Raw genomic sequence first — 22,624 nt, forward strand, 5'->3', positions numbered from 1 at the left:
ATAAGTACATATGTTTATTCCAGAAGAGAATTCGTTATAATTCTAACACCCACGGCACACTCCAGAATCTAGCCATCAGAAATGTACAAATATGTACATACGTGTGGATCTCACTGCAGAACACACCTGGAGCGAAATATTGAATTTTTGAAATACTCGAAAGATGTAGTTGGTTTTGCGGGGCGAAAATACAATATTACATGCCCATAAGTATATGTATATGTTTGTATGCAAGTGCAAATAAAGGCAGTTAAATGATTTCAACCCGCGCCTACAACAATGTTCAACTATGAGGCTATTTAGAACGAATAATATAAGTAAACAACTGTCAAAAGTTGATACCTAAACAGACTCACACATACTCATATATGTATGTAGCTTATGTATAAAAGACATAAAATACAAATACAAGTGAGAAACTAACAATTGCAAAAATGTGCATCCGAAAAAAAGGCACAGCAACATGTAAAACAATTTATAGAGACTTTGTGGGTATGAATGTAGGTTGCAGTGTTTATATACATTTTACAGTCTCTCTTCTCAGCGAGCATGCTCAGTGCGAAGCAATTTTACTTTTTAAACAGAACATTACTAAACGATAAGGAATTTTTTTGCGCTTTGTCAATGCCAGATAAAAAAGCTCACCTTCTGTAAAGAAAATAACTAAAGCAAAAAATAATAATTTCCTAATGTAAAATGACGGCATAAAAACTATTTTGACGGAGGAAAACTAGACCTTGGGTATGAGTGTTTTTTTTTTCATATGAACCACAATGTAAATAAACCAAACAGACTGTGTATAAACATGTTGATTTAAGACTACTGTCTCAAGCATATAACAATTACAATGTCTTTAACTAATTTCAATGCAAACAAATTGATATGCCTATCAGCGCTACTATGTATTATAATTATGAGAACGTCGAAGATTAATTCGAATGTGAACACAAAGATACTCTTTTTTCAAAAGCACGGCTATAAAAGGTAGTTTGAAAAATATATGTACATAGTAAGTATATTGAGTAGAATTAAACAGAGAAAATCGGAAGGCAAAAAACATGAAAAGTTTTGCATAGATATACATATGTATGTATGTTTGTATGAGCGAATAGATAACGAAGAGAAGTAGCACATCACGGAAGAGAAAGTTTTTTGTATGAGTGGTTAATTAAAAGGTAATTCCATATAAACCCTAAGGTATGAAATATTAATTTTTATTTATTATATTAATTAATTTTATTAACCGTTATTTTTATAATTACTAATTGTTAGTAATCAATTGTAGTATCGTGTCACCAGCATAAAAAAAGAAAAGTTAACTTCTGTTACATCGAAGCTTGAATACCCTTCACAATTTCCAAGAGCTTTATTTTGATATGACAGTTCGTATGATATAGGCTATAGTATAGTGGTCCGATTTGAAAAAAATTATCGGACATTGTATCGTCGCTTTGGATAATAATTCATGCTAATTTTAGTGAGGATATATTTTCAGATACAAAAGGTTACCATACAAGATCTTGATTTTGATCGCTCAGTTTATATGGCAGCTTTATGCTGAAATAGCTCGATCGCTACGAGCAATTGAGCTTCTTTGTGCTAAAACGGCAGGTGCAAAATTTCAGGGCAACAACGCAAAAACTTAGGGACTAGTCCTCGTATATACAGACAAACAGATGAGCATGGCTCAATCTACTCAGTTGGTATAACGCGCTGATCAATTATAAGTATATATAGTTGAACTTTCATAACTCGAAGTTTTCCAAACCCGAACTCTTGTATTGGTAATAGAAGTCCAATTTCATACAAATTGTCTTCCATAACTCGAAGTCTTTCTAACTCGAAGTTTTTTGTAAATTATGCAGATTCGACTTCGGGAAGTTCAAGTATATTTTATGGAGTCTTCTTTGTGATAAACTTAATGTTGCCTAGACAGGGTATAAAGATAACTATAACAATTTATATGCGGGGTGACAAACAGTAAAACTCTAAATATAACAAAACAAATAAAATTTACAGTAAAGAAGTTAAGAATAATTAAATTATAGAAAAGTGGTTAAAAAATAATTTCTATCTACCGTGTATAACTCTAACAGCGACTCTGTAATAGTAAAACTTGTGTCAACAATAACAAATATTGTTTAAGCTAAAATTTATTTCTATACAAAATAACAAAATGTAACTTTTTCAAATGCTATACATATTTACATATTCAATTTGAAGTTGTATATAGAAATATAAATATTTATACTGGCGCCAAAAATGTGCTAATCTGAAGTCAATACCATAATCTGCTAAGCCTAACAAATTAATTCAACCCACTTGTAAAGGGTATGCATATAAAAAAAAGAAGGTAATAAAAAGTACGGCTGAGAATTTTGGTCGAAAAAAACCCCCGACAGCGTATATGTGTGTACATTAGCATTGGTACAAGGAACTATGGGGTCAGGTCACCCCTTATTATATATTATAGTGAAAATACATTGAATCTGCTTTTATTTTCCATGCGCTCTCGCAGTGATATGAGATTTACAATAACAACAATCATAATAATAACATGCGACAGCGGTAATAATAACAGCACGTTTTAAAAATAAACCTGTGAATAAACACAAGCAGAGATGAAGAGATGTCAAAATACAAATCGACAAATAAAATTAATGAATGAACGAATAAGAATAAGCTAATAAACCAATCTCAAATGGCAACAAGCAGCAAACGAATAAAGAAATCAAATACAAAAGCGAGATCAGAAGAAACTGTGAGCGATGAGGATGTGAACAATCATAAATAATGCTGCAATACCACCCTGACCGCCAGAGAGCAGCAAATGACAGCAGTAGATGCCCAATAGAGAAGGAGTAAAGAGAGCGAATGCGCGAGAAAAAGACGACAATAATTTATTTTACCTATAACGCGAAGTGTAGTATATGTAGAAGATACGAGAGTAAGTAGCGCGAAGTAATATCTGTGTGATGAAAGCAATATATTTACCTATCTCACCTTGGTGCTCGCGCGAAGTAAGAAGAAAGACAAATTGTAATAAAAGGTTTGTGGAAAAAGAGGTCTTGATAAGGTAGCTGCTAGTGGCGCACTCTGGTGATGTTTACAAACGACAACAAATAGAGGAAAATGAAAGAAATAATAAGTAATGACGACAGCGGGATAATAAAACACAAACAATAGCAACAACTTAATTTTTGCATGCACACAACCATGCACAGGTATACACTGCTCTTGGATTCTTGCCTATATGCGGCAATATTTGTATTTGAAGCATTGCCGAGATATTATTGACACATATCGTATGCAATGTTGCCGTTTTGGGAATTGTAGTGCGAGGAGGGTAATAGTGCATATGTGTATAAGTTAAAAAAAAAAGGAATTTATGGGTTGCAAATATTTTAAAAACTATTATTTACTAATATCATCAGATTTAAATTACCACCCAGTATAAAATCAACAATATTGTTTTTTTTTTGTCAACAAAATTAATTTATTGTCATTTAGATTTAAATTGAATATTAAATAAATAAAAATTAACTTTTTATCTAATTACTGAGGAAGTGGTCATACACCACAACTTTTTTTATATTGTATGCACATTTGTTGCTTTATCAGAATGCTGATATGAGATAGCGCATAGCTAGTTAAAAACTAAGCCGCAAATATATTTGAAATATTATTGTTATAAATACAAATCTTTGACATTATCATGGACTCAGGGAATTTGAATTTAAAAACATGTGATAAAAACACAAGTACATAATTACAAAAAATGCTATGGCGGTTCAATCTGAGCAATATCTTCGGAGATGGTAGCGTTGCCTTGAACAATAATCCATGCCAAATTTAGTGAAGACATCTTGTCAAACGCAAAAGTTTTTCATACAAGGGCTTGGTTTTGTTCGATCAAATCAAACTAAATGTTACAGTGTTGCGATCTGAAAAATATATTGAGAAATTTTATCGTTGCCTTGGAGAATAATCCAGGCCAAACTTTTCGAAATTATTTTGAGAAATGAAAAAGTTTTCCAAACAAAGTTTCGTGGTGATCGATCAGTTAACTTTAAATGACAGTTGTTGTTGTGGCGGCAGAATTCTGCCGAGTTGACGGACAGCTAAAAGGAAATGGCTAATTCGATTTATGTTGATCATTTACATATGTATATGTACACAGTTTAAGAGTCTCCGATTTTCCCGTTTAGGTTTCATTAAGTTTGTGACAAACTTAATATACCTTGCTAAGGGTATAAAAATAAGAAAATTATAAAAGAAAATATAAATTAATATCTTAATATGTATATAACTTTGTAACTGCACACACCCAAATATAGACCCATGTATCCCAAAGACGTACCCACAATACACGTTTGCGAAAATGAAAGAATAAAATATTAAGTTCGTGTGCACCGTTTTGTAAAACAACCATCCAATCAAAGTGGCAAACAGTACCAGCATTACGACGATAAGTCGACTGAACCGTGATGCACCAACCTCACAACGGCGATCAAACCCCCCTTACTTCACCCCCAACCAAGTTCATAAATTCAACCTCAACAATGGCAAAATACACTCCCAGCCATTAAACAATAGTTTCTGCAATCACATAAGCGAATGTGCGGCTACATATTTACATACATATGAATGTATGAAGGAAGGAAGTTACACAACAACAAAGCCGTTTATATTATCCAGCACGTGTACATTTTTATGCTCTGCTACACGGCTGTTCATAGTAAAAAGGTATATACTAACACCTATGTAAAAGGCAAGTAACAGAGTGCAGTTATTGATGCATGTACATACCATACATAAATACATTACTTAGCATGTACATTTTCATGTATATAGGCGGCGGGATGTGTTACACACCCCAAGTTTGTGAATTTGTACCTTTTTGTGTCCGGTGGTCCAAAAACGCACAACCACAACAGTTGTATGTACACATGTACATGCATAAAACAAAGCGCCAACAACCGATAACGCCGGCGTCATTAAGCGATTCGCTCTTTCTAGTTCCTCCCTTGAGAGCATCAAACACATACATATGTATGGATGTTGATGGTTTGCCATTGTGGTGCAGCATTGCCTCTTTCTACAATTCTGCTTAGGGGTGAATTTGACATAAAAATATTTATTACAGTTGCAATAGAAATAATGTGAGGTTAAAAATTTCCACACGCTAAAAAAATAGTTAAGTACAGAGATTTAAACCCGGACTTCCAAGCTTCCAATTAGCGTAAATTACTAAATAAATGAGAAATTACACATGGCACGCCGACATACAGATACATATATATACTAAACGCAGAAATTACTCACGAAGAGGTGACTGCACAAAACTGTGGATAATGTTATATGTTGGTTAGTATATCGACAACATTTGCCATTAACATATGAATAACAGTTATATCAGACAACAAATCTTAGCGGTAAATGCCTATAATGAGTCGAAAAGCTGTTTTTATTGTATTATACACGCATGCATGTATGGGTAAGTATCTAACAGATATATTTGTGTTGTGTTATGCCTTAAATTTTTGCGCAAATTTTCAATGTTTACGATTGGAAAGAACAGAGCGTGCCACCACCAACAGCTTAACAGCGCGCCAGGTAGCTTCAGTAAACAGAAATTCTGTTGTTTTCTTCTCTTTCATATTTTAACAGCATAAATTTAGATTTAGTCTCCGTTTCGGTCTTCGTTTTCTGTTATTCACAGTTGCTTCTTCATTGTCAGCAGGCATCACAAGCCAACCGAACGTCCGCCTTACCTAAGCAGGTCTCGCCGGTCTGTGCCGTTTAAAATGTGTTGGCCGTACATCCACACATGTATGTATTTAGAAACATACATATCTACATATTCAGTGGGTCCATTCCGTCGTTGTTAAGCAGTGCAATAACCCGTAAAATGAGACCAAAGCACGACACTGAAATAAGAAACTCGCACAAAATTGTATATATGTATGTATGTATGCACGTATTACTACGGATGCGGGTAAATCAACGAAGTAAAATGCTACCAAACGGGCGTGCGAGTAGACACCGTTAATGAGAGCAAAGCAAAAACAGCAAATTTTGTTTTATCTTCAAGCAGAAATCCATAGCTGTGTTTGTCTGTTAATTTTGATGCGTTTGTGCGTGTGTGTGTGCTTATGTACAAGTACTTCCAATGAGGGTCATTATAATCGCAAGTTAACACTGGCGAACGCTAACCTGAACATAAAAATATGTATGCATGTACATATGTATGTAAATGCCTACAAATATCACATGCTAAATGTGTCACTACTAAAGATTTTCCCGTAAACACAATTTAAGTAACTTTTTAAAGAACGGAAAAACTAGTAACTATTATTATTTGACTTTTGGACTACTGCCTGCTTTACAAAAACAAAATATGTTTATATGACATTTTAATTTTCGAAGCGCATATTTCACACAGCATGTAAATATATTCATATATACATACATATGTATGTGTATGTGTATGAAATTCAATTCACAAGGATGAAATCTTTGTATAAGGGAATATAATATAAAGAGCAATGATCGGCATGGGAATTTGAATCGATTGGAAGGGTGTGTGAAAAATTCAGATGAAAGTCGGTCTGACATATGTATGTACATATGTAGCTAAACCAACTCAGTTGTTATTAAAACAAGTTTATAAAAAAATGTAAATTTCTTCAGATAATTTATAATAACATAAATTTTTATCCAAATACAATAAATTACATCCCTCATTTCATTTTATTGTTCTGAATAGAGGGGGGTGTAACGGGGTAGTCATGACGCCCGAAGGCCGTAACTGGCACAAATTGATGTTTACGAATTGAAAGTGCGAAAACAGAAAATTTTTTAATTATTTTGAAAAATCTTTTTCAACTAATTTAGCTCTACCATTTTCGTATATGCAAAAATGCTTTCAAGGGATTTCGAAAATATTGTACAATTCCCAAGCTGCTTACTGTAAATTTGGACAGTCAAAAAAAAGTAATGACTACTATAAAAGTCAATGATATATTCCGAACGGCAATTCAAAATTGAAGAAAGCATGAAGAGTATTATTACACATACATTACATATGTACATATGTATATAGCAAATAGTTCGTTTCCGATTCACTTGACATTATTCTTAAATAGTTGTATATTGATGTTTTAATAGGTCAACATAAGAAGCCTCAAAATTCTAAATGTCAAGCCCTTATTTTTTGAACTCAATACATTTCTTTATCCATTTAAAGAAATGCCAGTTATTCAAGTCTACAAGTGTCTGCATGGGGAATAATAGTTAAACAAGTTGTTAAGTATGGGACAGCGATTACAAATGTGCATAGACATATGTAGCTATATGAATATTTGTAAATACAAAAAGGCATATACTTATGTCGGTATGTATGTTTGTATGTGCATTTAAGGCTTTCCCATGACGTACCCTCTCGACTCTCGAACAAACAGGTTTTACTATATCTACAACTTATTATTGTTTTGCGCATACCAAGCATAGAGAATGAGATTGCAGCAGTTCGAGAAGAAAAGTCGTATAAAGAGAGCGATACAAATATTGACTCAACACTCAGTAAAGAGTCAAAGAGCTCTAGCAGCGTGGTAGCGAAACGAACGTAAACAATACACATAACTGCGTGATGAGAAAATTCGAAAAATTATAAAACTCGTACTATGTAAATATGTATGTACATATGTGTTTATGTAGGTAAGAAAGTGGGCAGCGGTGAGGTGTTTACTACTACATTAGCATTTACACGACAGCTGTTTTACGCCAAAGACTGTGGGGTATACGGACATACGCGTTTGTATATTAATGTGTACGAATATAAAAATCAGATTGTGACGTCTATCACACAACTGGTATTAAAACCAACTCTTGTTGCGCCGTTGCCAATTTTCTTACAAGCGGGCGGATGAATGGCACACTCACCAACAACACTTCTAACCGGCAGATGTGAGACGACGGATGAGTTGCGTTAAATTGGATGAGACCATTGTGGTTGTTGCTGTAGCCGCAAGGCCGTTCAGCCTTTTCGCAAAGAATATGTATTGGCGAAAGCCCGAATCTAATCTTAACTTTGCACTTCAAAACTACCGTTTTTTTATATACATACATATGTACATACACACACTCATAACTCTAAGTAGTTAACTAAAACAAGTTATTATGCTCTTTTTTATATGTATGTGTATATAAGTTTTGATCAATGGCATCAGCTTGTAATAACATAAACACGCATGTGTTTCAATAAGTATCTGCACATATGCAAATACGAATATCATGAGAGCAGCTCACAGGAAGTTACAAACAAAGCATTTCGAAATTCCATCAAACTGTCGGCAGAAAAAAATCAGCCACCAGCCACGCGCAATCACGTCGCATCTAACCTGTATAAGCGTTCACACAACCACACACATACAGCTGTGCATTTACTATGTGCATAGGCTTATGAACTGCCGCAATCATCACCTGCTCTGTGCTTTATCCGCTTTTTAACTTACTTTCTTCCCATGCACATCTCATCCAACTCTCGGGCATTCAACTTTTTCCTTTTTCTCACGATTGCATTTTTAAATCATTTTTATTTGTTTATCGCCTTTGTTGTATACAATATATTTTTGCATACAGAATATTTAGCGAAAAAATACAAAAAAGAGAAAGTGTTGCACGCGGCATTGTTTAATACAAACGATAACGGGTTGAAACGAAAACAAAGTAAAAAATAATTAATCGAAAATATTATTGTGTGTACATAAGTACGTATGAACACTGTTTTTACTTTATGTTATATACAGGGCCGTGGACGATTGCAGTGAATCGTTGGAGACAAAGTTTTGCAAGAATTTTTTGGCAGAACACCGGGCTTCCCTGAGAATTTCAGACCCGGAGGAAAAAGTAAAACGGTACTTTTTTTTTAATAATATGAAAAAATTCGGAAAACTGTTGCGGAAATTGCTGTTTAATTGAATCGCTCTAGAAAATGGTTTATAATCACCTCAAACTCATGAAAGCTAACGAGATCTATTTGACCTAAAACAAAAATAGGAAAACCACAGCGAAAGTCAACAATTACTGAAGCAGTAAAGCACTGCCGACCCATTTAAGTCTTCAAATCAAATAATGCAGGAAATTAATAAAGAATATGGGCTAAATATGTCAAGGAAGATGTTTAAGGACACACATTCAAAATCTATTACCTTTCGCGAAAACACATAGGGGGAAGCACTTAATTTTTTGGAAAAATAGACGAATTAAACTGAAATTAATAGAATTGGTCCTGATAGAAAATGAACTGTTTATCGTCTTAAAGGTTAATCTTTGAATAACAGGTACACAAAAAAGACAGTGAAACATATAGGCGGAAATATTATGTTTTTGTAACGGTTATCTACAATTAACAATTCCCACGACAGCCGGCCCTACGTTTCCGGAACCGAAAAATCAAAAAACCATCAAAATAAAATCGCTTTAACCTCTATGAAATCGTCCAATTTATGCACAAATTATACATAGTAAATTTAATTCATAGTATTTTGACTTACCGGCAACTTTCAACAATTCCGCATCCACCAATTCACTAAGATCTGGTTCTTCGCCATACCAAAATATCCATAATTCTTTGGCGGCGGCTAACGAAAGTGGCGGATGAACTTTCGATGTGCTAATCTCAAAAATCGGATTTAAATCCGAATTATCCTGCTTGGTGGACGGTATGCGACGCCACACACATAGAATGTCAGCTTGCATACATCGTGAATAGGAGCGCAGGATGGGATCATCTAATGGATCACTTGACGCATTCACTCGTTCGCTGTTTACGAACTTACGCCATTTAATTCCGCATAAATCAGTCTGAAAAGAAAAATTATCATTAGAATTCGTTTGATTACGTTTACAAAACGTTCAATATGTGTATTTTTATTAATATTTAAATGTAAGAAAACGGCAATGTTCTGGATGAACTTATTTTTATAATTCAATTTAAGTCAGTATATAAAAAAGTTTGTTTGTTTTTTTATAACGGATTTTGTGAAAAAATTATAATATTAATTATTATGTTCAACTTTAAGCATAACAAGACCTATTAAAAATAAATAAATTAACGCTACCAGAAGTAGAATTCCAAAGTTTACATATCCACAATGTTGGCGAATGCCTTGCAATCAAATACACACGCTATATCCATAGTCATCCAAACTAATCAATAGGGGTATTCAGACCGAACTTGTTAATCTGGTAGTTCGTTAGTTGATACTTCGTTAAAACACTTAACTGTGAACATACTTTTTGCTGTACATCAGTAGTGGGTGTAAATTTTGTTTCAAAACAGCTGATTCAATTATATTAAATATTTAATTTTGAAAAATTTGTCTGAAACTAATTTGTAGTAGACGGCAAATGTATTTTTTTGCAATGAATTAAGTTAAATTTTGAGGCAACAACGCAAGCAAAACAGCTGAGCGATGTTACCAAGTAACGAAAAAACTATCATCCTTGCCACTCTGGTACTTCGTTAGTCGGTAAAACGATAATCTGTTAATTTTACAAAAACAAAACCCACGTAAAAAACTACCGAGTAACGACTAACGAATTAACAAAACTGGTGTGAGTACCCCTAATATATTCGAAGATTTTAGCGGTATCCATGCCAAATTTCGTGAACATATCATGAAAAATTAAAGTTTTGAACACGGAGTTAGTGTGCATGTCATTTATATGCTATAAAAGTTTAATATGAACAATTTCTTCGGAGATTATAGCGCTGCTTTGGACAATAAACTATGTACATATGTGGAATTTCGTGAAGATATCTTTTCAAATAAAAATACTTGCCATACAAGAATTTTGTTTTTATTAGTCCGTTTGTATGACAGCTACCATACATATGTACATACATATATGCAAAAGTGGCCCGATATCAAGGGTTCATACAAATGAGCAAAGAAAAGTACTGTAAGGCAGTAGTATCTTCGAACAATGTATAAGACGAGTATATTCTTATTAATCAAAAACTGTTCAAATCGAAGCATTCTTTAAAAATATGTAAACGTTTTATGCCGCTATAACAACAACAAAAATAACAAGTGCAAAAGTTGACGCCAATTCTATGTAAATATATCTATGAAAACAGAAAATATAGGAATTGAGAAAAGTTGTAGCGTAGATGAAAATACACAATTTGCTCAATATAATTGGCGATACTCATAGAGCATAACGAACAAGAAGGAAATTACAAGCAGCAAAAATGAAAACAAATATTACTTGTATTCGTACTATTATACACATAAACATATGTATGTAAGTATGCATGTGTATAAAAATACTTACATACATATGTACATGCACACCTTGAAAAGAGAATGAGTATGCATTGAAAACGAAAACATGGCCAAAGCGGCGAAAGAATGTGGAACATGCGAACGGTCTTCAGCCGTAAGCATTATCTTTGGTAGTGCAAGCGCCAAAAAATTGCAATTCTCAATGTTCACTTCACTGTGGTAAACAGCAAACATTTATACGTTTAAATGTAAGCAGCACCTACTCGCCGAAGTCAACAAAACACCAGCACCAATTAGGAATGAAACTGTTGTCATTTTTTATTTGCTTTGACTTTGGAAATGAGTACGAACACACACATACATGTTGAATAAATAAAAAAAAGGAATAACGAATGAGCTAAATATACGGGAGAGAAATACAGCCGCATCGGAACAAGTGAAGAAAATGATGCGCTGAAGCACACTGGCGGATATATTTGTATATAAATATATATAATGTAAGTATGAAATGTGTACAAGTGTATACATAAATAAATATAACTGACAGTCACAACAAATGCTACAACGAAATCGAAAACACAAAACATCAAATATTGGTCATAAATAGAGGAAAGAAAAATAAAAAACGAGTGCTCCCTATATATTAATGAATCAGACATTCTTCTTTCGCTACAACCTTGATCTACTCTCGAAATGTAATCTTAACTCGTTTACAAAATAAAAAAAAAAATTAAATATAAAACTATAATTTACTTTTACTTCGAAGTAAAAACAGCCGGTAATGCAAATTGTTACTTAATTAAAATTATATATGCACATATGTATGTATGTATGTACATATATTTAGACTATGAAAGGCAGCGCGAAATAAAATCCACTTTATATAATGATGTATGTATGTAAGTTACAGTGGTTTTAACAGATAATGCATGATTAAGTGTGACAAAGATACAGGTGACTACTATTTGCAAACATACTACTATAAATTTATATTTAAAGATTAAGTATTAGAAACCAGAAGGAGTATCCACCGAGATTTGAAAAATATAGAGACATGTACAAATAAAAATTTTATATTTTTTAATATTTATTACTTGAAATATATGTATATTAAATGATTCATTTTTTAATAAAGAAACACAGCTTTTGCTGTGTTCGCGGCAGAGTTTTTGATTAATTCGCACGTATGTATGTATGTATGTACACTGTATAATAACAACAAGACCCTCAGTGAAACTGCGAAATGTGAAAACACAACAAGTCAGGTGGGTGTAAGAAACAAAAATGCTATGCTCAAGTCAATAACATGAATTTAAAAAACATATTTAAGTTTGTTTTGTAAAATCTAACAAACATTTTTTATGTAAGTAGGTGAACTAATCAAAATATGCGGCTCAAATTCTCTTCTGCTAACAAGACAACAAACAAACACACTCTCTCACATATTGTCGGGAATTTTTGAAAATATGAACTCTGGAGTATATTTGTGATCAAATGATTTTTGAAACAATTATATTGATTTTATGGCTGTAACAGCACATAAATATATATTCATATTGTTTTTTATAAATGTTGAACTCACCAGGGCAAAGAAGTTTGTATGGCAATCCTCCAAACTAGCGCCGTTGGTCTGATGATTTTGATGCGTCATAGTTCATGTATTTTTTTAACACAACAGCTCCTCATTTTCTCAATTATCGTTGATAATAAGCAATTTGCGTCTCAGCAAAAATTTCAATTAAATGAGAACTACACAGCAGCAATACATAAGACAAAAGCTTCGTAGCTTCTGTATTTTGATTAACTAAACGATATTTTTGCTTTATTTTCTCTAACGTGCCTACGTCATTACCGTGTCGTTTGCTCAGTTACTGTTACATTCATTTAAATTATATAGTGCTATCGTTATTTTGCCGTTTATAACTTTTTATGCTTTCATCTACTACCGTGTATCGCATACTATGCGAAAGCGAATTGATAAACTCGCAAAGCACATACACACACGCACACTTTATAACGGTCTGACGTACAGGTAGGAATTAGGAAGTGCCCTTGTTGCACTACTGTTACTGTTTTATTTCTTTTTCACTATTTATCTTTGTCTCACATACACTTATTCTTTCGCCTTTAAATTTATTTCGGTCGCTAGGTAATAAAAAAAACGAATATTTAGATACTTTTTTACTACTTGTTTATGATTTCATGCTTTTATTTTATATTTATCTTTTCTTTTTCTTGCTTTCTCATTATTAAACACTTTCTTTGGTTTTCCAAGCACTAAATTTTTATTTGTTATAATGTCGTTTTTACTTTGTATTCCGCTTTACATTTTTAACACTATACTGGATTAGGATTCCGATTCGAATTAACATTCGGATTCAGGTAAATCAATTTCGAAATTACCAACCAACCACAATTTTTACTAACACCAGTGTGCATTTAGTACATTGACAAACACTAACAACTCTGCCGACGTTTACGATCGACTATAGTCGCTACTGCAGCTACGATTTCTCACTAATACACACAAATAAACACCACAGTTCAGCGACAATGAAATTTGTGCTCTTCGCAATTTTTGCACGAGTTTTGCCACTGATGACGATGACGACGACTCGTGCAACAACAAACACCACCACACTACCGCCACCGATAAACAGCACAACTGAACGGGATACTAACTAAACGTGCGAACGAGTAAGCGGCCAACAAACGAGCAGACGAGTGGTGCACAATGTGAGAACCGGTGACGTTACGATAGATAGAAAGAACAGCGGCGCGCGCGACTATGAACACATTTAATATTTTTTGGTTTTATTTAGTATATTTTTTTCAGTTTTCTTGTTCACTGTTGATGATGAAGGGTAGCACCAACACTGCTACTACTGTTTCCGACACAACAGTCACCGACTAATACCGATGCCCCTCAGATTTTTTTTGCTTTGTTGCGACGCAACATAATGAGAAGAGAGCGAATTGCGATGAAAGTCGATGGTCGTTGGCTGAATGACTGGTTGCTTTGCTTGTGGTTCACCGTTTGTTGCTGGCTTTTCGTTAATCGTTGATGTTGATGTAGACAAAATATAAAATAATAGGTAGGTAATGTATGTAGTTTATTAAATTTTCCACTGCATGCTCAAATATTTTGTGTAGACATTTTTCTTCAATTATTCGTATGATGCGTATGAATCTTACTTTAGATGAGTTTAAGAAAATTTTGAATTTTATATTCTTTGATTATATCAAACCTGGTGAATAAAATAACATATTTGGTTAAAATTTATCACACTTTTTATGCTTTCACTAAGATTGTAACTTTTATTGCATTTTGTTTCACTGTTAACGCATTCAACGAACAGATGTGCACTTTTCCTCCTTACATACGTAGGTATATACATATCTACAAATGTGCATACATGAGTGCGTACATTAACATGAAATCTTTTTACTTCTGCCGTATTGTAAGAGTTGTGAATTTTTTCAATACAAAAAACTATTTATATTAAAAAAACACACACACCTTGAATTAATGTAGTTATGAGTAATATCATGTTTATAAACAATACAATTATTGAATTTTTTCGTAAAAATAATTATTTTTTCACTTATTATTCGGTTTTGCAATATTATTTAATAAAATTTCCTCCTCACTAGAAATATTATTGACCACAGCGATAGCGAACACGAAAAAATGTTAACCAACGAATAAACGACATACAAGTGCTGCAAAGTCGTCTATACACAATGGAAATTTTGTCTTTTTTACTTGTGCTTCTATTTCTACTTCGGAATGGAAATGAACCGAATCGCAGATGAAAGAGACAGCAACCACAACAACAACACCTAACAGGGTTGCATTTGTTCTCAGTATTTTCGATTTTAAATGTCAAAACTAGCGAATAAATTTTTTTGATTTATTTTTCCTACAAAAAATAATAAACGTCGAATTGTACATATGTATAATACACACATACATCAACTTGTATATTACAATATTTAAAGGGCTTAGTTAAAGGAGAGAGAAATAATGAAAGAGATTTCGAAAAATAAAATTTTTCTCGATATGATAGGCATAAAAAGAGAGTATTTGAGTGCGGAACGCGGCGTTTGGTGTTCTCTTTTGCGCTCTATTAAAATAAAAAGCCGACACATAGCGGTCGACCTCAGCTACTTTGTCAAGTCGGAGCCCACATTCCAATAACCCACCGTATATTAGTCGACGTTATCTCATAGACCCTCATTAAATCAAACAGTGGCCCTAAAATCTTAGTTTTCATCTTAGCAATGCGAAACTCTTTCACAAATATATATTGAACTATGTACGCACATACATAAATAAATGTTTTAAGAGAAATGCGGAAAGCAAGTATGTAACTAAATATTGTACAATAAGGAATCACTTCTCGAACTAAAATGACTCAAATGATGTAGTAAGATAACAGATTAAAAGAATCATAAGTTCTATTCTTATACGAAAAGCACCGCAATGCAAAAACTACTATGTTAATTATGAATTTTCAAATCCTTTTTAAAATAAAATAAAAAAAACATTAAAAAATTACAAAAAAAAATATTTAATCTCTCCAAAGAATTATATCAGAAAATAAATTTTTCGAATAGCATTTAAAACTCTTATGAAAGAAAATGGAAAATATTACAGAGAGTTGGTAAACGACGTGGATTAATAATAGAATATTCAAATTTTAAATATTTTTTTAGTAAAATTAAAAGCTATTTACTTAGCATTGATATTAATCTGACTTCTACTGCGATTCATTTTGAACATCATTAATTGTGAAATTCATGGTTTACTTTAATTGTAATATAGCAAAGTAATTTTAAAACTACTTGAATATTTATATTTATTTCCTTGTTGAAGTTTGTAGCTTCAAAATATACATACATATATAGATGAGCTTGCTATTACTAAATACCATCGTTGGGGCGGTAGATTAGCCAATATTAACTCTATTCTCGAATGAATCGATGAGAGATGACCACAAAAACAATTGCAGCAGCGACTGCAACAAAATACAACAACTTAGTTTCTCTTCGGTTCTTAATTTATATTTCTCCCAAGCTTCTGCTCTATCACGCTATCCTTACTGGCATTATTCGCTTTTTACAATTTTTTTAGTTTAATCAAATATTTGTTTTTGTTACTGTTGTTTCTTTACTTCGATCAATTGAATTATTTTTATTGTAAATAAATTTTTATTGCATCTGCTATTTTCTTTTGGATATAATGAATTATATCTCTACTACCTTTGAAAAATTATTTATATATAATAATGCATATTTGTACATAAACGCAATGTTAACATTAGAAAAAATTAATAAAAAAAAAAATTATAAACAATCCGTTGTTCAACCTTTCAAAATTTAAGTTTTTGAGCATGAACTGTTAAACTACTTGAACAGCACACCACTTTTTATTTTTTATACTAATTAAAGCGTTAATAAGAGACTTTCAGCTATTTCTATGCAAATCAATTGTATTTATTTTTTGTACACTTTCGCACAATTCACTTATTTCTCCCGCTTACTTCTTCCGTTCTTCCCTTTTCAAATTCTCCTATTAGCACATATAAAGAGTAATCCACACTTCACGCATCTACTTATACACACAATCTCTTTCATATATGAGCAGTATGCACACATGCATATGGTACACTTTTGCTCCACTTTCCATTCGTACTCTTTATGCTTTTTTTTATTAAAGACCAATCGATATTTTCAAGTCTTTTGAATATTTATCCGTTCGATTATTTTTATGTTTAGCAACACACAATTTATTAATTTAAAGCTCTCTTACACTTTGCCTTGTGCGAGATAATTTATATAGCGATTGTTTTAAACAAAATTTCCATTAAATATACGAATACCGAACACTACCAACCAAAATCAAATCGAATAGCTGACGGTAACGACGACATGACATTTGCGACTGTGGAATCGAAAATGGCGATTATAAGAGAAAAAGCCAATTCTTAGTAAAAACAATCAGGGATGTATTTTTCTACATTTAAATGTAGTTTACAATGGAGAACTACTACACTTTAATTTGAATAAATCCATGCTTCACAATTATTGCTTTTGTGTTTAAACACTGACATTTAAAAAGAAATTTATTTCCCCTATCTTGCAATATGTTAATTTATCTAAGTTTAAAAGTATATGTTATTATTCACTTCGAAAGCTTTCAACAAATTTACAACATTTTTAACAACTAATAAATTTTTTTCCGACAAATTGCGTTAAGTCAATGTCCTTGCTATTCATAATAGCATTATTAAATTATAACAAATTAATGTTACAAATTCAGTTAAAATGTATTGACGCCGTGAAAACACAACACTGTATTTAGGGGGTGGGATAATTGATTTCCTCTCACTTTGCTGACAAATTATCTATCGTATTCATTTTAACAAACGCTGTTATAAACACCGATTATATATTGGTCTCGCCAATCGTAGTTGCAAAATCCTTCACTGGTGCAAAATTTACTTCATATACGAGTTGTTTAATTTTAATAATTGCACAAATATTCTTTTACCACAATTCTATTATGTTTAAAATAATAATTACTTCTATTATTAATTAAACAGAAACCAATCCAAATTCTCTACACCGTGCTTTCTTCTAATGTTGTGAAGCCATTGAATCGGCGTTTCGCTGTCAAGTTCAACAGTTTAGAAACTAAAGATGACAACCTCTGCCAAAAAATATCAGTATAATTTATCGGATCGATAAAAGAACTTTAAAATATCGATACAATTGTTTTAAAATGTTAGGTGTATTTTTACAATAATACCGTGGAATTTCTTCAAAAAATCTCAAAATTTTTTTTACATAAATATATGTTGCTTCAAATTCAGAAAGTAATTCTGAAATATTTCGTAAATTATGAATAAATAAAAGCTTTATAAGTTGGATAAGTAATAGTTTAAAATTCCAGCGAACAAATACCTAATACACATCCAAGTAAAATCACGGCCATCTTCTGTTACAATGTATATATTTGATTATTGTTAAGAAACGATCACACAACAAATAAAAGCTATTAATTAATATTAACCGTCTATTTCGGCTATTCCAATAGTACTATTGTGATCTATTTTTTTTTAAGAAGAAGAGGTTATTACATCTGATACCGAAGTAAAAAACATCAAGATGAGTTTATATAAAAGTGCACAATTTTCAATAAATTTAAATGTAAGTATTATTTTAAATGTCATAAGATGTTTATAAAATCTTTTTTTACAAATATAGCAGAAAACATGGCACATAATATCAGCATATTCAACTGCGGTAACTAAGAAAGCACAGGCACAAGCGCAACGAAATGTGACTGATGTGGGAAAATCTTTGGCTTGCAAGGGGTAATTATGATTTAAATAAATTTAAAAGAAAGTTAATTGATTTAACAATTTTATTCAGGTTCCTACGATCACACAAGCCATATCATCCTCCTCAAAATGTTCCGGACAAAGTGCGGTCAATATGTAACAATCTAAAAATATCCTTCGCAAGCGATTATAAATTAGAAAATTTGGAAGAAAAATTTAAATTTTTAGATGCTTGTTTTCAAGATTTTCAACATAGTGTTCCAAATTCACAAGTTCATGAATTGCAAAGTATAGGTAAAACTAAAAAAAACCGCCACTTTAATTATTAGGTAAATTGAAGAATATAACTTACTTTCAGGTGATGTAGTAAAATTTTACGAGACCTCTGTGAACACCACTGTACCTTATGATGCTTTAAAGAATGCCAAACTTCCAGAAAATTTACATATACAACATGATTACGTACGTTTTAATCCTGACACCGATTCAAAGTTTAATGGTCAGACCGCTTTCCCAAAGAGTTCGACTCTTGTAACGGGTTTAAAATATCGAGGCAAATATGAAGGTTATAATGCAAAGCGCTCTTGGCCATAAGTTGGTTATTTTAATTTTGCAAAGTTGTTATAATACGATTGAGTTGGTTAAATATAATAAACTTATATTATACTAATATTTCATGTAGTTCTCTACAGTTCCTACCAAACTAGAATCCATTAACGTTTCAAGGGCCTTCTGAACGCGAACATCTTTCAAGAGATCCATAGCTCGGTAATCGGACCTTACTGCTTCTAACGTGGGATATAACAACTTGTAATGGGTTTCAGCTACCGACGGTTTATTCATTATATCTAGGATTCTCTTTTGCAATTCAATTTCAGGATCGGGCACTTTTGTTCCTACATCTGCAGCATCACCAAGTTCAATTTTTACTTGATGCTCCCGCCGTTCTTGAAGATATTTTATTATTCTATCATATTGAAGAACAGTAAGCGGCATATTGTCCGAAAGTAAATTTAAAAGCGTTTGAATAGCACTGGGATGGCGATATTCTTGCATAGGATTACCCATATTTACCCCAGTCATGGGCTTCGGTAGAGATGCAGCAAAAGATACTTTTTTCATCAAATCGTTGGCAATTTTTTGGCGAAAATCTTTTGATATCAACATTATTGCATCATCCACGGGCATGTTTCGGTGCTCTGCTGGTTGACCATATAATATATTGACTGTTATACTATTGTGTTCTTCATGCTGGGGCGTTATCAATATTGCATATAAGCAACCTCGGGACGAGATATTTATTAAAACTTTGCCGAGTGGCACATCTTCGTTCGGAAAAAGCACATCCACTCTTAAATTAATATCTTTAAGACGCTGTTCAATGTATTCCGCATATTTTCTGAAATTGTAAAATAAAATTTAATTTTTCTATATCTGAAATCGTATGTATGTAAATATAAATTAAATTATGAAACCTACGTATTTCGTCGATCAATTACAATAATTTCACAGTCATTGTAATCTGGATTCATATTGGCCGTAGTATTTGTTGGCATAGATTCTGGTCCTCCAAAAAAGCCGGTATTTATATTTGTTGGAAGTGCAACGTTATCAGACGCCGGTCGCTTAGGGGCTTGCTTGGATGCTGCGTTCCTTACAGTAATTACATTGCCTTTAAATACAGATTTGGATAGTGATGAAGCGACTTTATTAGCTACTTCCTCTGATTCGAATTGAACGAAACCAAAATTTTTCTGCACCAGTGATCCTAATACTTTGCCATAAGGGACACATATACTCTCCAACTGTTCACGGGTACACGTTGGAAGATTACCAACAAAAATTCGATTCTTTGCCAAATTAGGATCACGTATTATTTGTAAATTAGCATTCGAATTTTGTTTATTGTCGTTCTCCGCCATTTTTTTCAGCAAATACAACTTTTCACAATTTGAGCAAAAATCCAATGGTAATCAGATACAAACGATATTTTACTATTCACAATAAGTATATCGGTTACAAAAAATATCGATTAGGAATCTTTCGATATTAGTAATTCACAATTGCAAATGAAATAAGCACGCCTCTTTCAAACTTATTGTTTTTAGGTTTTGTATATAATCCACCGCTTGTGATTTGAACCAATGACCTAAGGAGTTAAAGTGATGTGCTTAACACGGAAAATGGTCATAACGTTTCATATACTCATAAATGTCATCAAAAAGTTGGTCGTTGTGTAAACCAAGGTAGAGGAGGTGTAAACATTAACAGTAGGGAAAGAAGGGAACAAAGCCACTTCCGCAGTTGAGTTAAATTATTAAAATACAATAATAAATATTAATTCCTTTAAATGCGACGATCACAACGACTTATTAAATATAAAGATGTTGCGGATAAACCTAATTGTTTAGATGATAGTAGCAAATTACTTGCTGAAGATCGGAATTTTAAACAACATATTCAAATTTTAGAAGCCAAAACGGTTAACGGAAGTAACAGTAATGAAAGCTTATCTCAGTTATTTAAAAAAATAAGTGAGGATCAAGGCACAGACGTTAACAAAAATACATTGTTAAATACTTCTAAACCCAACGTTGAGGTACAAGAAGTAAATACAAGTACTAATAACACATCAAAAGAAAAAAATTTGAAATATATAAAGCGGACTAACAATAAACAGTAAGAGCAAAAAGAGCTTTATATCTGTATATCTGTATATCTGTATAAAAAGTAGCCACATGCAACATGTGAACTTCTACAAGTATATGTATATACATACATATATCAAGTAGAGCTCATATTAAAAATTATGAATTTCTAACCAATTTTTTATCTTCAATATAAATTTAGATGTCCAACCGCGCCATCTGCAGCACCAACTACTAAAAGAGGCAGAAAAAGAGGATATAGTAGGTCTAAAAACGTTAGACAACATAAAAAAAGTCGATTCGAAGCTGCTTCAAATGAGGATGAAGTGAAAACACCTATCATATCAATTGACAATTATTTTAACCCCATAAGAAATCCATTGCTGCAAGTTGCGGCAAATGCACAGCCGAGGCAGAATAATGATTTTTATTCCTACAATAAAAACTCGCTATTACCTCCGGTGTATCCGAATCATTTTGTCAATCAAAACTACACCAACACTTTAATTAATCCACAACAATTGCAGTCTTTTGCAGCGATGGAGTCAAATGTTCAACCAGAAATACACTTTCCCACGCCAGAATTAACACAATCACTTGATTTAGATTCATCCACTTCTACAATATCGCTGCCGGAATCTCTTCGCGAACTGTTCGGATGTGATGACATTCGCGATGTTTTAAAATTGGATAAAGTAGTATTTCGAATGCGTCTATTGCATTTACAAACATTGGCATATGTGTTAAATATAGAGTTTAATTATTTGCGTGATTTGATTGAAAAAATAATGAAGTTGGATACAGAGACTTTACAGAAAGTAATTTTTGCTTTTCAACCGGAAGCAAATTTTAAATATAACACTGAAATCAATAAATAATTAAATCTACAATAATTCACAGTGGTTTTATAAATAAATATAAGCAAATAACAGTGTAAAGTAGGTCAAACTGATTAAACGCATATTAATTGGTTTGTCTTTAAATTCAAAAAAAAAAAAAAAAACTATATTAATACCCTCTTCCTGATAATATACCCTTTGCCAGAAGGAAACGTAGAAGACCTTTTAAAATGTATATATAAATGATCAACGTGATAAGCTGAGTCGATTTAGCTATGTCCGTCTGTATATAAGCGAAGCAGTCCATCAGTTTTTATAGTCTTGCAACATGTTGCGACATAGTATAATAGTTTTGTTTACCTAACGGTTGTACGTATCACCTAAAACATATGTAAATGATCAGGATGACGAGAAAAGTTGAAATCCGGGGGACTGTTTGTCTGTCCGTACAAGCTGTAACTTGAGTAAAAATTGAGACTTAGTTTGGCACGGAG

The 22,624-nt window shown here is 32.5% G+C and overlaps 4 protein-coding genes across 17 annotated transcripts in view; 2 read left to right on the plus strand and 2 right to left on the minus strand.

Annotated features, from left to right (window-relative positions):
- Positions 1-18,523, minus strand: part of LOC105225156 (mediator of RNA polymerase II transcription subunit 13) — a 31,906-nt gene extending 13,383 nt beyond the window's left edge. For 3 of the 13 annotated variants that reach the window (XM_049459333.1, XM_049459332.1, XM_049459322.1), the window contains exons 1-3: positions 17,110-17,838; positions 12,877-14,542; positions 9,558-9,867 (exon numbers count right to left, since the gene is read on the minus strand). In XM_049459333.1, the coding sequence (XP_049315290.1) occupies positions 9,558-9,867; positions 12,877-12,945 (379 nt within the window). In that variant the 5' untranslated portion in view covers positions 12,946-14,542; positions 17,110-17,838. The other 10 variants (XM_049459329.1, XM_049459324.1, XM_049459326.1 and 7 more) reach the window with 10 other exon arrangements.
- On the plus strand, positions 18,374-19,315 carry LOC105225158 (39S ribosomal protein L50, mitochondrial). Of its 2 annotated transcripts, none has more exons than XM_011203501.3 (4): positions 18,374-18,509; positions 18,567-18,676; positions 18,735-18,937; positions 19,002-19,315. In XM_011203501.3, exons 1-4 carry the CDS (start codon positions 18,468-18,470, stop codon positions 19,235-19,237), a joined length of 591 nt encoding a protein of 196 aa, XP_011201803.2. In that variant the 5' UTR covers positions 18,374-18,467; the 3' UTR covers positions 19,238-19,315. The 2 variants fall into 2 exon arrangements, with proteins under 2 accessions (XP_011201803.2, XP_019845406.2); XM_019989847.3 differs by having other exon boundaries at positions 18,407-18,509; positions 18,570-18,676.
- LOC105225157 (uncharacterized) lies at positions 19,210-20,649 on the minus strand. The gene is made up of 2 exons (XM_011203500.4): positions 20,123-20,649; positions 19,210-20,042 (listed from the first exon to the last, which is right to left on the minus strand). Exons 1-2 carry the CDS (start codon positions 20,563-20,565, stop codon positions 19,310-19,312), a joined length of 1,176 nt encoding a protein of 391 aa, XP_011201802.1. The 5' UTR covers positions 20,566-20,649; the 3' UTR covers positions 19,210-19,309.
- A 92-nt stretch (positions 20,650-20,741) lies between these two features.
- On the plus strand, positions 20,742-22,555 carry LOC109579467 (uncharacterized). The gene is made up of 2 exons (XM_029549749.2): positions 20,742-21,322; positions 21,494-22,555. The coding sequence occupies exons 1-2, from the start codon at positions 20,994-20,996 to the stop codon at positions 22,167-22,169; spliced, it is 1,005 nt and encodes a 334-aa protein (XP_029405609.2). The 5' UTR covers positions 20,742-20,993; the 3' UTR covers positions 22,170-22,555.
- Positions 22,556-22,624: the final 69 nt, after the last annotated feature.

The sequence above is a fragment of the Bactrocera dorsalis genome, chromosome 5 (genome assembly GCF_023373825.1).
Source record: "Bactrocera dorsalis isolate Fly_Bdor chromosome 5, ASM2337382v1, whole genome shotgun sequence".
In the NCBI taxonomy this organism is placed as follows: Eukaryota; Metazoa; Arthropoda; class Insecta; order Diptera; family Tephritidae; genus Bactrocera; species Bactrocera dorsalis.